Source organism: Erinaceus europaeus, chromosome 8 (assembly GCF_950295315.1).
Source record: "Erinaceus europaeus chromosome 8, mEriEur2.1, whole genome shotgun sequence".
Classification (NCBI taxonomy): Eukaryota; Metazoa; Chordata; class Mammalia; order Eulipotyphla; family Erinaceidae; genus Erinaceus; species Erinaceus europaeus.
Genome location: NC_080169.1, coordinates 110,995,995 through 111,013,237, shown reverse-complemented (window position 1 = coordinate 111,013,237; position 17,243 = coordinate 110,995,995). Strand labels below are relative to the sequence as shown.

Here is a 17,243-nt window from a genome sequence, read left to right as displayed (position 1 = left end):
TCTGACAGACTGAGAAAATTTTCCTTAGCCAATTAGTGTTTTATAAATAAAGGTTAGATTTGGCATACTAAAGACATTCACATATAAATATTTTGTGAAATGTTAGATCAGTAAATGGCATAGCATTTTTCTTCTGTCTTAATCTGGTTTCCTTATTTGATGCTGAACAACAATGAAAAGTGGCAAATAAAAGCCTAGATTATATGCTTGCTCTCAGAAGGTAGGCCTTTTTATATGTCTACCAGGAGAATGAAAATAGAATTGAGTTAAATCATGTTGAAGATATCGTGTGAAGTTCTGATTCTGAAAAATAAAAAAGTGGATGCTCCGGGAAAGATTAAGCTTCTACTAGAATTCCCTCCAATTCTTGCCCTCTAGTCCCATAACACATTTAATTCCAAAGTTTGAAGACAGATGAGAACCACAAAAGCTAATCCTCTCCAGGGGAACTTACATATGTAATGCCCAATAGGGTTTATGTTGAGTGATCATCACATTAAATATGGAGCACACTACTATGTTTCCAATTTTTTTGGTAGTCTCACTATGAGTCATATTACAAAAACCAGATTTTGTTATTAAAGGATAATCTGTACAGTTAACACAAAAACAAAGAAAAAAAACCCCAACCAACCAAACCAAGAAACCACATATAGGCACACAGCAAAACCAACATGTGTACCTTACTTCCTCAAGGGAAGAAGATACAGAGATGCAATGGCCTTGTTAACCGTCTATACCAAACACCATTATAGATAAGAAAACAAATGAAAAAAATCAAACAAACAAACAAACAAACAAACTCCAAACCTTTGTTTTCCTGCTTTTCCTTTAATACAGTTGCCATCTTACATGATACACTATTAGGTGCCATCTTAACAGCATCTAATCTACTTTTTTGATGCACCAGTTGGCATCCTGGAATAGATCTCTTATTACCCACTCATGTTCATGGAGAACACATCTTAAGTACAGTTCTCCTAAATCATGGTTGGGCCATAATTAATGGGTAGTGGTACTTTCTAAAAATTGAACAAAGCACATATCCAAACCACATCAACATACAAAGTCTATTTCCTTCTAGCTAGCACCCCAGATTGTAGCTTTCAAATTCAAGAACTGGGGGAAAACAAGAATGTCTTTTCATCTTGTTGATGATTCTTCCTTTTTCCCTCTAACTTTCCACTCTTTTTCTTTCTTAATAAAAAAGTTAAAAAGAAAGGAGTTATTAAGGAAACCGAAGTCCAGGAAGTGTCAAAAACATACAAGTCAGAGTGGTCACAACTTTCTTTGTAATGACATTACATTACTGACCAAATGCATTTTTTGTAAAATGAAATAAACAAAAAATCTAAAAATCAGCACACATCAATGGTGCTGTTTATTTGAGCAACTGGCGTTCATCTATACTCTTGAGGCGTTTCTTCCTAGGCTGTACAAAGTCATCATCTGAGTCATCACTATATTTATTGTCTTCTGATTCATTCCTGAATTCCAGTTTAGGAAACTTCTTTTCTGGATAAAGGTTCTTTAGAAGTTCTTCAAAATAACTTTCAAGTTTTATGCCAGCATTAGCTACTTCTGAATCAGGCTGTTATATAAAAATAGAAATATGAATTAAAACTAAATACCAATATTTAGATAGTTGATAAACGCAGTCAACTTTACATATTTTCTTCCTTTTTAATTAAAGAACACCAAAAATTAAGAATAAAGATTATCAATGGGTTATTTTGGCAAAGTGTTTATACATAGTGATTGATGACACTGAATATTAGTATGGAGCTACAAAGAAATCTAGAAAAGACCAGTTTAAAGTTAAATAAAGGCTTTGAGTTATTTGGATTATTCTAGAAGGGTGTAGTAGTGATGGAACTGGATTGCCAAAGAGTGATCCAAGAGTTGCTATAATCAGACCCACAAAGCAGGTGCTTTTAGGACAAATGAAATGTAGAACTGAGAAATAAAAAGTAATACACAAAACAAGTCATTCACCATATTGTGTCCTTCAGGACAAAATGAACAAAATTGGCACTTGTGCTCAGTGAAGGAAGTGAAGGACAGCAATGGGATAACTTCACTCACATGTGGGGTATAGAGAATTGAAACACATGAACTTGGAAAAAGTATAAATAAATAAATAAATATATAGTCATTCCATATCTACAACCTTGGGAGAACTATGGGTCACTGTTGAAGGGGGCTGGGCACACAGATCGTTGGTGGTGGGAGTGATATAGAATTATACCCCATCATCTTATAAATCTGCAAATGAATAATAAAAACTAAACAAAACAAACAAAAGGTCATTTATGAAAGGCTCCAAGTCTGAAAGATACTTAAATTGACAGATGAGAAAAATCTGAGCTATTTATACCCCATTTCTATATTTAAAGGTCAACATTAAGAGATTAAATTTTGTTAAGTATCATATTTCAAGAAATAAAAGTGGAAATGAGAAAGACTGGCCTGATCAGATCCAAGTTAGAAAAAAATTTTTTTTCCTAAATTATCTTTCAGTTATCAATTGTAATTTTCACTTGCTTTCACCATAGAAACCTTTATATATAAAATTGTAGGCAAAACCTTCCTAGTAAATCCTATCACTCCTGGAAAGACTTGAACTTTTAGATATTTCTGCATAGATATCTTGATATCCTTGTATACTGATAAGCTATCTATTTGGCTTATGATTATGTCCATATTGTTTTTTCTGTTATTTTCCTCACCTCATTGAATTCAGCACAATTCTGAAAGATCAATCTAAAATCAGCTACAAAATCTTCAGGCTTTGTATACATAGAATAATCTTCTTGTAGTCTTTTCTTGATGGTTGACAAGTCCATTGGATTTTTAATTATTTTGTAATAATCAGGCACCTTTCAAAAGAAATGAGGTGTTATTACATAACTAAAGTATAGGTGAATTTAGTCCTAGATTAATTCTGTAAATAGTGTGACATACAGGTTGTTTTCACTGCTCTTCTCTGCACTCATATTTATATGGAAACCTATTCAGCAACATTTACAAAGAAGTATAGGCTCCCACTCACTGGCTAATGCTTTGCACTACTCCTTTCAAAAATTTTCATCAAGTGTGTTTTACATTTATTTTTCCCCTTTTACTACTCATCATTAGTAAACATTAAGTAGTAATTAGAAAAGGTATTACTTTTAGTAGGATTCAACATGTTTTTGCTAATTATAGCAAGCGAATCTGGGTTATCTTAACCTCACTGAACCTTAGTTTCTTTGTATTTCAAAAGAGGACACCAGCAACCTCATATGATAACATAAAGACTTAATGAGATGATAAATGAAAACGGAGACTATTTTGTTGCTATTGTGGCTAACACCAAATATAACTCTAAGTCAGGAACATAAAAAGCAACAAGTTCTAGACTAAATTCTCACATGATACATCTTCTACTGGCATTACAAGCCTTATTTGACTTACTTGCTCTCTCTCTTTGGGTAAAACAGCCCTTCACCCTTAATGTAATGATTTACTTTTCCTATTTCAATTTCATAAAACCTGTTTTCAGGAAAGAAGTTAATTGTTTATCAGTTGAGTGCATGAGACTAGTAATCTAGTTTTCTTTACTACTTTTGCATTCAATTTTCAAACTTGATGAATAGGAAGAATGAATCTATCAAAGGAATTTTAGATATCAGAGAATGCAAGGAGATACTGAGAGTAGCATGTAGCCCTTTCTGGCACTTATAAACTATTCATTAAAGTCACAGCAAACCCTCAATATGAAGTAGGTTAAGAGTTCACACACATGCCCCTCCCCCTATTATCAATGTCAACTTTGTTACTTGAGATTACATCTATTCATCAAAATTCTGGGAGTCCTGAACTCAAATGGAAATTATTTTTCTCAAGCAGCTTGGGATATACAACTAAATCTCTTGAGAGTGAAAACAACTGATATACATGATCCCGGATGACAGAAAGTTTTTAAAAGATGAGACATGAAAGAATAGATGTGAAATCAAAAGTTAGGGCCTACACTACAAGCAATAAAATGGCTGTAAATTCCAAACATTCAATATGTATTAAGCCTCCAGATGTGGGCTAAAGAGAAAACAAATGAAAAATGGCACAAGAAAAAGATGTTTCCCAAGTTTCAGAAAAAAAAAAAAAAAAACCACAACAATTATATAGTATATAAACATGTCCAAAATGACTTTAATACTCACAGTTAGAGGAACTGGGTCTTGAAAAGCCAAGCTCATTTCATGGCAGTAAAGAAATAAAAGTAGTCTTTCACATTTCTAAGCCAAAAAAAAAAAAAGAAAACAATAATAAAGGCCCAAAAACAAATCAATAAAAATGTGACAAAATAATGAAGCCACAACTTATTTCTAACTCCCTTGTCATGGGTCTCAGAGTAGCAGAGTGAACTAAAATGGTAAGAAAAACATTGCAACCTGGGATTTGATTGCCTTCCCAATCATTTTTTCCCCTTCCCAATTATTTACCGAACCGTGCAGTTTCAGATGTACACGAAGAAAAGCAGGAAATGCTGAAAATCTTTTGTAAGTTTTTGAAAATAAATTTGACTTATCTTTCCTGTCTGAGTACTGAATCATTTTAGTCAACAGGAGGAATGCATGAATGTCCCGAGATTTTAGAGTGTATCCTTTCTGTGCTGCAGGGAGAACTCGGGGGCCTCAGGGAAAGCCAGTGCCCCAGCCACGATACCCTTGCATTCCTTTAGTGGTGGGGGTGTCTAGTAGTGCAAGTTAGGTCACCTCTTGTGTAGTGTAGGACCTTCTTTAGTAATAAGGAAGCGATGGCTTAATAAAGTGTTAAGTATCAACTGTAGCTACATACACTAGCTGGTTTGGGGAATAAATCTAGTACAATCTGGGGCAAGAATGAAATGATTTCCTTGAAGAGTCAATAGGAAAACAAAGCTTTTGAAGCTCGGGAGACAGTATAATGGTTATGTAAAGAGCCTGAGTCATCAAAGGTCACAGGATCAATTCCCAGGACCACCATAGGCAGAGATGAGAGAGTGCTCTGATCTCTTTTTCTCTGTATTTCTCTCATTATTGTAAAGTAAGTATATTGAAGAATAGGAAGAGGAGGGAGAGGAGGAGGGGGAAGGGAAAACAGATCTTTGGTGTCAATTATCAAAAAAAAAAATTGAAGTATCTGAAGTAGAAAAAAGAACAGATTTACTAAATAAAAGCAGACTAAATTTGAAAACTATAATGTAAAGGGAACAATATTTTAAGTTTGTAAAAGTGCTTATGTAAGTGCTGGGTGGTGGCACACCTGGTTGAGAGCATATGCTACAATGTTCAAGGACCTGGGCTCAAGCCCCCAGTCCCCACTTGCATGGGGGAAGTCTCACAGTGGTGGAGCAGGGCTGCAGGCATCTCTGTCTCTCTTCTGCTCTATCTTTCCCTTTCCCCTCAATGATCTTTATCCAATAAATAAATAAATAAATAAGATTAAATAAAAAAATGTGTATGTAGCACTGGAAGTGAGTTTTAAAAAGCTACTGTCTTAAGAGAGACAGGCTGGGAGTATGGATCGACCTGCCAATGCCCATGTTCATCAGAGAAGCAATTATAGAAGTCAGACCTCCCACCTTCTGCACCCTACAATGATCCTGGGTCCATATTCCCAGAGGGATAAAGAATAGAGAAGCTATTAAGGGAGGGGATTGTATATGGAGCTCTGGGGGAGGGGGGGTGCACTGTGTAGAAATGTACCCCTCTTATCCTGTAGTCTTGTCAATACTTCCATTTTATAAAGAACAATTAAAAAAAGGAAGTACAATGGGAAAGAGAATGGACAAAGATACTGCTGTGGGATTCCATAGCACTGCCCAGGGCTCTCCTGGTTACTCTCATTATATTCTTGGGAAACAACATTTACTACTTCTACATAAATGGTAATCTTAAAAAAAAAACAAAACTATTATCTGTCACTTAAGGCTATACTTTCTAAGGAAATATATATTATTCCTAAAAGGGGGTGGGGAGACAGAACAAAATAGCTGAATTTACATTTCCTTGATGAAGGCATTCCATGTTACATCAATGTGTCTACTAGCAACAATATTAGATACCAATGCTCTCCTTTGAAAATAGCCCCAAACTTACCCTTTTATCTATTGGTGTTAATTTAGCAAGGCATTCAGCTTTCTTTTTCTCTGTGTTGTGACTAGGCGCATCACAATCATATTCCACTTCTGGTTTAGATAAGTCTCGGCAGAAAGTGCAAATCCACTCTCCACTATATGGAGATAAAATACTCCCTGAGTTCCCAATACATAGTCTCTTCATGGCCTCTCCCCCCACCCTAGCTCCATGCCATCTATGATAAACAATTATTTAGCATGCAGTGTAACCACTTAGTATTTACTGGATACCCATAGCTACACATTAGAAATACAACACTAGCAAATACACAGCGAAAATTAATGCTAAGGGGGCATGAAATACACTTAACACAAACACATACATTGATACCTCTGATCACCTCTCCACCCCCAAAGCATAATGACTGAAGAGAAAAATGCTTTTGATACAATTCGTTTGGAATTAAATTAAAATGTTAAAAGTGCAGAAATGCCATCTCTTCTTCATAACCACTTCATAAGACTGGAGTATTTGAGGTATTTGTAATGATCACAGCTCAGTGTGTGGAGACGAGCTGCAATAAGCTGTGGCTGCAGTTTTTTACAAGAACACTGCTCTTTGTGGCACCATCATGCAGTTATTCTAAGGGCTTTTTGTCTTCTTCCTCTTGTAACAAACCAGGTTGTTGAGAAAGGCACTGGGAATGGTGCAAGGGAGATAGCTGAGCCTATCAGGGAACCCACTTGCATACCAGAGGCTGCAGGTTCGATCCCCTGTGGAAACAGCAAACAGGTGGTGTCCTACCTCGGAAAATTTGCCAATGTGGGCACATGGCAAGAAAGATGGAATACTTTGGGACACTTCTCACAGCAAAGGAGCTCCCCGCCATTCTGACAAACTGCACACCAGTCCTCATTGGGGTCGTCCTCTTTCCTCAGCTCTCCGACGTGAAGGGGTGACTTCTGGGAGGCATCCAGCCACTCAGGCTTTCCATTTGAGGAATTCTCCTGTTGAAGTCCAGGTTGATCTCCTGTGCTATCAGGGGCATCTGATCTTAGCACAGACTCCTCAGAAGCAGAGCTCTGACTGCTATTTAAGAGCAGGGAGGTAAGGATACTTCTTGGATAGTTAGTCTGCAATGGAAAGAGTTAACAGTATGTCTTTAAATTGACATTTGTTTTTAAAAAATATATTTATTGATTAGACAGCCATAAATCAAGAGGGAAGGGAGAGATAGAGAGAAAGAGAGATAGATCAGATACCTGCAGTCCTGTTTCACCACTTGCAAAGCTTTTCCCCTGTAGGTGGGGACCAGGGGTTTGAACCTGGGTCCTTGTTCACTGTAACATGTGCCCTTAACTAGGTGTGCCACCAGCCCCCTAAATTAGCATTTTTTTTTTTTTTAACCAGAGCACTGCTCAGCTCTGGCTTATAGGTGGTGAGGGGGATTGAACCTAGGACTTTGGAGCCTCAGGCACAAGAGTCTCTTTGCATAAACATTATGCTATCTACCCCCACCCTAAATTGGCATTCTTTATTAGCACTGTAATTTTGCTCTATGAACTGCTTTCAAGACCATCTGGTCACATCAGAGGAATCTGAAAATATACATGATAACAGATTATGTTTACAGCTATCTTCAAGACTAATGTTGAAGATGGCTTGGGTCTCTAGCTTAAAAATATCAGCAAAACCAAATATCAGCAAATACCAGTGTGTGGGTAATAAAGGAAAGATCTTTCCTAATGGCTATAGAAATAGAACAGGAACTTCAGGCTAAGATGGTGGCAAACTGTTAGCCTCTATTTGCTCTTATCACCACCATAGAAACCACAATACACATGGAAAAACTAGCATAGAAACAAGCTTAGTGTTCAGATGAATTAACAACAAAAGAACAGAAAGAGTCTAGAAACCAGGTTGGGGGGTAAGGACAGAGACATTCACAACTGAACTATAAAACATTTTGAAGATGACCTCAAAGCTATGATTCTAAAGATGCTCATCCAGGCAAGAAGAACACGGCTTGTGGAACATGGCTGAAACAAATTCAAAGAAGTGAGGAAACTGGAAACTTACAGATGAATTCATAATAGTGGCCAGAGGAATGGACAGTGTGGTGACAAAGCTAAGAAAACAGCAGAGCAGAACACCTGCAAGAAGATAGACATCAAAGACCCAGTGGAGGACAAGAAAATAATGTAGAAGCCACAAAGAATAAAATAAAACCGACTCAAGCAATGATAACACGAGAGTTATCGGGCATTAAGAGGTATGACATTTGGGTCACAGAGGTACAAGAACAGGACAGGATTCACATCTGAAGAAATTTTGGCAGAGAATTTCCCCCCAAATCAAACGGGATAGATCCTCAGGTACAGGAGACTTGATAAACTCCAAGAAAAAAACTCAACCTATGCTCACCAAGGGACATAACAGTTACAGTGACAAAGATCAAAGACAAAGAAACCAATCTGAGGCTGCCAGAAAAAAACAAAGGCCACCTAGAAAGAAAATCCCACTAGACTGTCAGGTGATTTCTCAATAGAAACTCTGAAGGCTGGAAAGGGTGGGCAGAATATATTTAAAGTTATGAATGTAAAAGGCTTCTATCCTGCTAGGTTGTCAATCAGGTTTGAAGGAGGTATGAGGAGTTTTCACAAAGCTAAAGGAAATCACTACCATTAATCCAGACCCACAAGAAATAATAAAGGACTTACAAGAAATGAAAATGTAGAATGAATTCATCCATATGGGGAAAAACCAAAGCCAATGGACCAGGGACTTGGAAAGCAGAAATGAGGTTATCAAAGAGGGATGGGGCAGGGACACTGCAGGAGGTAGGGAGGTCTGATGGTCTTTGGAAGGATATTTGTTAATTTGGTAGGGGTAGCATAATTCATTTGAGAAAAACTTTACTTCTAAAAGACATAGAGGCATGCAAACCAAGGTTACCTAAAAAAACAAAGAGCTACTAATAAGCTAAAAAGAACAGGTAGGTAAAAATAAACCACATGAACTTTAACACATTATTTAAGCTGTAAATTTAATTTGTACCCAGACACAAAATGCCTATCAGATTTTTTTTTTAATCATTCATAGAATGGTATAGTTTTAATTCTTAGAAGTATTCTGCAGTTACTATAGTCACTCCTAGCTTTCAGAAGAACTGAACAGTGATGATTTCAGATCTGTAACAAAAATCTGTGATGGCCTTTAAATTTAGAGTTCAAAGTAATGCATGCAGATTTAGTCAGAAGCATGATTACATGCAGAGACTTCTTGTTCTGTGTCATTCTTGGTGACGAAACTTACGGGGGGCAAACTAAATCCTGGGCTGGGTCTGCTTTGTTGCTTGCAGATTCTGAACCTCCAGGCCTGTGTGTTTTCTCTGGGTCTCTTGGCTTCCTCTCATAACCCAAGGTGATCTGTTTGGCTGTGTCAACCCATGGGAGTGGGGATCTGATGCACCCTATGACAGATGGGTGTCTTGTCTAGCTCTGGCCCCACCTTGCAGTCTGAGCTGCTAGGATGGGTTCTTATTACCTTCATCCCAAACTGGAATAAGTGGGTTAGAAAATGAAAGAGTGAATACAAATAATTATTTAGTATTCTAGGTGTTTGAGGACTTTATTTTGTTTGGTGATGTGAACTTATGTTGAGGCTGCAGGGACTTCATTCTTGTTTATAGTGTTAATTTGTGGAAAGATTGCTTTTGCTATGTGCTGTTTTGCTTAAAGTTGCAGTTTCCAAGAAACTTTCAACAATGTAAAGTCAGAATTTACTGTAATGTGTCTTGGAGGCAATTATTATTAAGTCATGTAGTCTTTTTTTTTTTAAATTTGTTATGCTCTCTAAATATCCTTATGAAATTTCAGATTTTCCATTTTAATTATATCTTCAGCTTGAAACAGTGATTTCACAGACGTTTTATAACCCTCCTTATATACTGCTGCTTTAAATCTTAGAAATGTTTTGGCTCTACAAAAGTCAGTGGTAATTTTTAAAAAAATATTTATTCATTCCCTTTTGTTGCCCTTGTTGTTTTATTGTTGTAGTTATCATTGTTGTCATTGTTGTTGGATAGGACAGAGAGAAATCGAGAGAGGAGGGGAAGACAGATGAGGAGAGAAAGACACCATAATATTTAAATGTGATGTCGCAGCAAGTGCCCTTATAGTGTTCAATGTTCAATGTGTAATTTCAGAATGTACCATAACTGCATTTTGTCTTTTTACCTATTACCACGAGTCAACAATTACTTTGTTTAATCATGAGTTTTATTTTCCTATGTACCTAAATCTCAATTCTTTTCAAAATCTCTAGCCAGGTATACAATGCTTGTCAATACTGATTTATGATATCCCTTCAGTCAAAATTTTATTCCATTGTTCTTAGTTATACTGCAGGACCTGCTACACCAGGAAATGTGCTTTTCATAATCTTTTTACTGGGTTAGATTTCTTTCTTTCTTTTTTTTAAAAATGCGTTCATTTATTTATTATTGGACAGAGACAAAAGGAATTGAGAAGTGAGGGGAAGACAGAGAGGGAGAGAGACAGAGACACCTGCATCCCTGCTCCACTGCTCGTGAAGCTTTCCCCTCTGCAGATGGGACCAGAAGCTTGAACTTGCAACCTTGCACACTGCAATATGTGCACTTAACCAGGTGCACCACCGCTGGCCCCTCTGGGTTAGAGTTCACTCCTGAGCATATGTCTTCTGTTATTTGTGGATGACTCCACTTCTGATGGCAGCATATTCTCAAATATCTCCATGACAATGAGAACAAAGAAACTGTGCTCTTTCTGAGACTTTTTGCATTCAGGCTCAAAAATGTTTTTTTCAGTCTTTATACATGGAAGACAATTTGCCTGGTTACAGAATTCTCCTAGGAAATATTTTACCTCACAAATTTTACTATTATCATTAATATATATATACACACACACACATATATTTTAACTGAGGTTAACATTTGTTTACAATTGGGGTACAATTTCACAGCTCTTTGTGATGTGTGTTACCACACCATACTCACCACCAAAATAACACTACCCCTCCAACAGTTCACTGGACCTCTCTACCCTTGACCTCACTCTCCCTTCTTTTTAGTAATCTCAGTTTTGTGATCAAACACCTAGATGTCAAACCTGGAACTATAAAGTACATAGAAGACTCATGAAACACTTTGGGACCTTATATCAATGACTTATTTGGAGACTTAACCCCACAAGCAAGGGAACTTAAAACAAGGTAAAATAAATGGGACATCAAATTAAAAACAATCTACACATCAGAAGAAAATACTATAAGAGAAGGGAAGTCAAGCGGTAGTGTAGCATGTTAAGCGCGCATGGCGCGAAGCAAAGGATTCTGGTTCCAGCTCCTGGCCAGCCCCTGGCTCCCCCCACCTGCAGCGGAGTCGCATCACAGGTGGTGAAGTAGGTCTGCAGGTATCTGTCTTTCTCTCCCCCGTCTTCCCCATCTCTCTTGATTTCTCTCTGTCCTATCCAATAACAACAACATCAACAACAACAACAACAATAACTACAACAACAAAAAAAACAAGGGCAACAAAAGAGGAAAAATAAATATTAAAAAAAAGAAAATACTATCAGGGCAAAAGGTATCCCAGTTATAGGGAGATGTTATTTGGTGTTTATCATCTTCCAGTATTAAATGTTCTCGGTGAGATTAGTCTCAACCTTTGTGAAAGCTGTCATCTCTATACCCCACTCCCACCTTTATTTTAGGTGCCCAGCCTAAATTTGAAACTCTGATTTCTTTAATTCAGTATTAAACTAGGAAATGACCTTAAAATTCAACTTACTTCACTGCTCATTGTTCTTCAATAAAATTCCTACCTTCTTATGAATTGTCTAAAATTTCTTTTATCCTACCCCCTAGCAAAGAAATAATGTTGCAATCATTAATATAATTACATTTTGAGGTCTAGATTCTTCATCTGATTCTTGTTTCACTATAACAACAGGAAAATCATAATTTTCAGGTGGTCCACTGTTTTCTTGTTTTATTCGGATTGGTTCCAACATGACCACTGGAACTTTGTGTGTGGAATCAGCTCCTGCTGGTTTGCTGGAAGAGCCAGAACTAAGAAAAAGAATGGGAAAAACATCTAAGAACACTACACAAAGTGTCTTAAAACAAAGTGTAACAACAGCTTTCAGGAATAATGCTATAAAGAGGAGAAGTGGGGGTGCAGCTGATTGAGTGCACACATTATAATGTATAAGAAACTGGGTTTGAGCCCCTGGTCCCTACCTTCAGGGGGGAAACTGGAAACCTTTGCAAGTCGTGAAGCAGTGCTGTAGGTATCTCTCTGTCACTCTTCCTATCTCCCCCTTCCCTCTAGATTTCTGACTGTCTCTATCCAATGAAGATAATAGTAAAAAAGAGGAATAATGCTACAGTTTCATAGCAACGGTAAGTACGTTACACCGACAATCAATGAAGTGTAAGTGAAATGTAATTGCTGTATGTAAACCAGTTAAGATGCTCTACTACAAGTTACCATACCAAGTTATGTAACATATCTAAAAAATTATTAAAATAGGCTCAAGGCTCCAATAAGGAAATCAACTTTGAGATTCTGAGGTTCTAAAACCAGGCTGCTATTTTTAATATCTCTGAAATAGTATTTTTTTAAAAAAGATTTCTCCCATTCCTCCTCAAAGAGAAGTCTAGGCTCACATTAACAATTTATTGTCACAGGAACATAATTTATAGTATTCTACTATTTGAAACATTAATGGGACAAAAAAAAACCTTTTATAGCTAGTCATTATGTTCTCATGGGATTAAAGACACAGTCCCCAACCCCCCCCCCACCATAAGATTAAGAAATTAAAGACTGGGTTTACCAAAGAAAAATGTTAATATAATAAGTGGGCAAAACAACAACAACAACAACAACAAAACCACTAAGTTAAAATAGAATGTCAGTAACTCTATTTATTTTGAAGTAGAATCAATGATTGCCAAGAAAAAAGTCAGAGAACATTAACATAAAAGTATTTCCCTTTCCTGACTGTTCTTGGTACTTGTGTATGTTGCTCTACCGTACAGTAGCATACCTATTTCATTTTTACATTTCCCTTGCTATTATGTTAAAGTTACACATTTATTTTCAATAAATACAAATATTTTTCTTTTTTCAAGGTTTTCTAGTTTATAAAGCAGAGGTAAGAAGAGACTGAGACTAGAAGACGCTCATCATATGCACTAGAGACTGAGCCTGCATGCAAACCATGTACTCTACCTTTTGAATCACCTCCAAGCCATGCCAAATATTCTATTATATTTTATTTACTTAACTCTTACCTTATTAAATACAGTATATAATTATGAATATATTAAAGATAATAACAAAAGAGTTGCTGTGATTGAATTAAGTATGAAACTATGCTGAGCATATGACTTCATATACTAGAGAAAATGCTTAATTTAAAACTTACCTTCCCAAGTTCAACCCCCCACCACCATAAGCCAAGGATGAGCAGTGCTCTGATGAGTTAGTGTCTCTCTCTCTCTCTCTCTCTCTTTCTCTCATTTAAACAAAACAAACAAAAAAACTTGCCTTCCTCGGCTCCCAACGCTGGAGGCACTAGGTGAACGGATTGGTGGATGTACACTAGTCATAGTAACTGGACCTGAGGAAATCAGAAGCATAAAGTGAATCAGTAATACAGCTTTTATTTATCTATTTTTTTAGCTGTTAAACCACATCTGTATTTTTTACATTGGTTTCTATTGATTAATACTGGTTTTTATTAGTTCAAGCTTTTAAGAATATAGTTTTACATCTATTTGTGTAGATACATACTTAATTTCTGTTGAATGGGCTTACTTAGTGCCACATAAAAGTAGAAACACATAATTAAATTATATGAGACAGTGAGTTTTGAATCCCCAGCACACTTTTTAAGATTCTGGTAGACTAGCAGGCTGCTCAATCTCCGTGATTCTATATTATGGGGGCTGACTGGATGCTGCAAGATGTATCTTTACACTTTGCTGTAAGAAGTGCGACAATCAAAAATGTTTCCAAACAATGTCAATGTCTCCTACGTTAGAATAGCCAGAGAAGAATCTCAGTGAAGAAACTAGTGCCAGTAACAAGTGGTAGGTGCTGATATAAACAGCTGTCCAAAAGAGAAAACCATACAGAGGGTAAACAAGAAAACACCACAAGTGTCTTGACATTAGAAACGAAAGGAGGGGCACTGCATTGCTCCCAAGAATAATACTCTAGGGGGTGCTTGAAGAAGTTTTCTAATCCCAGACTTCCTTATACTGGTTATTAGAAATCTTTCTGATTGTTACCCTTGCCTCTATGTTTCTAAAATGCAGTCAGTCTGTCTGTCTGCCAGGTACATTCCTTTGTCTAATAATACCATGAGGCCTGTTTTTCAGGCTGTGTCCCTTATTACAAAATCTTCCTCTAGGGTGAAGTCTAGGCTATGCTAGAGATCAACTTCCTGGCCCACAGGCTAGTGAAGGTCATGCATACATACAGTTAGTTACCCATAACCCTGAGGCCCTAGAGATTGTACATGGGATAACTGGAATATGTTCAGTATCTATGGCATCAAAAGAATGTACCTGACATTTGGACATCAGTTTTAAGCATCCTTACCTAAACTCTGATGTTTTTTCCCCCTAGAAATATATTCTGATCTTTATCTATGTGATATATTTCTACCTATCAAGGTCTCATGAACAATATTTGTTATAGTATTTCTCCTTCAGAGGAAATTAATAGAAAAAGGAAATTCTTAAAACAAAAACAAACAAAAAAATTAAACACTAAGCAATCTACCAAGTTATATAATCTTGAGCCTGTGCAAAACAAACAACAAACAACAAAAACAAACCCAAAATCCATAAACACACACACACACACACACACACACACACACACGAGAGAAAAGAAAAGAAAGAAAGAAAAGTGTGGAAGACAGTATCATAATTAAGCAAAAAGACTTCCATTCCTGAGGTTCCAAAGTCTCAAGGTTACTTTCCCATAACACCATTAGCCAGAGCTGAGTAGTGCTGATAAAGAAAAGAGAATAGAAGGCAAGTAGAACATATTGCAGGAATCTTTATATATAAAAAGATAAGTATAATACTAACTTCCTCCTGTGGGTGCTATAATTAATGCCTATAAATTCTGAATATAATTTAAACTTTTTTCCTTCTGCTTTGAAAGTAAATCCTTTTTAAATGGGAGTGGACTAATCGTTTATAGTATATATAGAGGTTGGTACATGTGTACAATTTCTCAGTTTTCTGCAAAACATTCTCACTCCCAGCCTACGTCTTTCCCCACCAAATACACCAGGACCTGAAAGCCGTCCCACCCCTGAGCCCCAGAGTCTTTTACTTTGGTGCAATACACCAAACCCCAGTCCAAGCTGTGCTTAGTGTTTCCCCTTTCTGTTCTCATTTCTCAACTCTGTCTATGACTGAGATCATCCCACATACACCTTTCTCTTTAACAGTATCAAATGGAAGCAAAATGGAACTGGGATGGAGAGAACGAAAATGCTAAGTAAAATAGGAACTGGAAAGACATGCACAAACCAAAGCTGTCTGCTTTACCTGCAAGGCCTGGAGATGGCACCGATGAATTTGGCGACTGGACTGTTCTGTTTGAAGGCGGGCGTGGCGGGCCAGGATCTGTACTAGCATCTTTCCGCACAATAACAGTGTCCAACATAATAGTACTTGAACAGTCAATCTTAAGGAAAAAAAAATTTTTTTCAAAGCATCCTGATTTTGTGAATTAAAAGCAACTTCAAATATATGAGGAAAGTTTAATAGTTTAACTAGCATCAAATAATAAAACTTGCAAAATATGCTAACACATGTATTCTATATAGAAAAATCTTAAATGTTAAGTTTTTATGTTTCTTAGTGTTCCACCTAAGAAAATATACAAATGAGTGGTTAAGACAGTTGTGTCTACATAGACATATGGAATATAACTCATCTGTAAAAAATGGTAAAATCTTGGGTAGAACTTGAATACTGATTGCTCTCACTTACAGGTGGTACTTAAGAAACAAGGCAAGAAAAGGGAAACACGGGGCAAAATGTAGCTGGGTTAGTTGTACTATAACCAACAACATCAAAAAAGACAACAAAGCAAAAAAAGGGGGGGCATGTAGGGGCACACCTAGTCACGCACACACATTACAAAGCAGGAAAAAAAAATCTGGACCTAGGAGTGAGGAGAGGGCATTGGGTACTCAGTACACAATCGTAACTAGAGACTGAGACTGGTGTGGAACTAACATGCAGACATCTATCGCGGGGGAGAAGAGAAACTACACACATGTATCAACAACTGTCCTAAAAACACTGTTTCTCCAATAAATAATTTGGAGAAAAAAAAATCTTCTTTCATAAACTTACTGAATAATTTTAAAAGTTTTTAGTGTTTATGTGGATGGTTATCTAAGCCTATATAATAAGTAAAGGTAAAAAAGTAGCAACTTATATATGGAAGTCTATTTTCTGCCCGTGGGAAAGGTTTTATTAAAAAGCCAGGGCTGGGAGTTGACACAGTGGATAAAGCATTGGGCAATCAAGTATGGAATGAAGCTGGAGAAGGAAGCTAGAATTGAAGGTACCGGAAGAGACAGACTCACTCACTTTCTCACCTCAGGGACCCGGCACGGCATGTGCTATGTTTCGCTTTCCTCTTTTCCTCACCAACTTTTTTTGTTTAAGTCAGAACAACCAAAATTAGAGGTGAGAGAGTAAGTATATGAAAGTTAAATGTTGCACAAGTCAAATGTTAAATGTCTCATGGGCATGACTTAGTGGAAATAGTTCCCATACCTATTATTAGATCAGTCTGTCTCTTCTGGTACCTTAAATTCTAGCTTTCTTCTCTTACTTTATTCTGATATATCACATGCTAATCTCTCCTCTCATGTTGTACTTCCTTTCCTAGTCCAACATTTACTTACAAATACAAATACCCTGATGGGCATTGTCTAAGTCAGTTTTAACCATACATAGCATTTTTATTTTTAGATTGTTATACTATTTCCAAGTGATGAAAATAATTGCTGTAAAAAATATAAAAACAACCCTCCAGAGCCAAGT

The 17,243-nt window shown here is 36.8% G+C and overlaps 1 protein-coding gene across 2 annotated transcripts in view; it reads right to left on the bottom strand.

Annotated features, from left to right (window-relative positions):
- Window positions 1-811: 811 nt before the first annotated feature.
- TRIM24 (tripartite motif containing 24) overlaps window positions 812-17,243 on the bottom strand; it is a 131,722-nt gene continuing 115,290 nt past the window's right edge. For both annotated transcript variants that reach the window (XM_060196650.1, XM_060196651.1), the window contains exons 12-19: window positions 15,729-15,867; window positions 13,705-13,777; window positions 12,050-12,218; window positions 6,909-7,237; window positions 6,126-6,258; window positions 4,206-4,280; window positions 2,730-2,879; window positions 812-1,591 (exon numbers count right to left, since the gene is read on the bottom strand). In XM_060196650.1, the coding sequence (XP_060052633.1) occupies window positions 1,382-1,591; window positions 2,730-2,879; window positions 4,206-4,280; window positions 6,126-6,258; window positions 6,909-7,237; window positions 12,050-12,218; window positions 13,705-13,777; window positions 15,729-15,867 (1,278 nt within the window). In that variant the 3' untranslated portion in view covers window positions 812-1,381. The remainder of the gene's footprint in view (window positions 1,592-2,729; window positions 2,880-4,205; window positions 4,281-6,125; window positions 6,259-6,908; window positions 7,238-12,049; window positions 12,219-13,704; window positions 13,778-15,728; window positions 15,868-17,243) is intronic.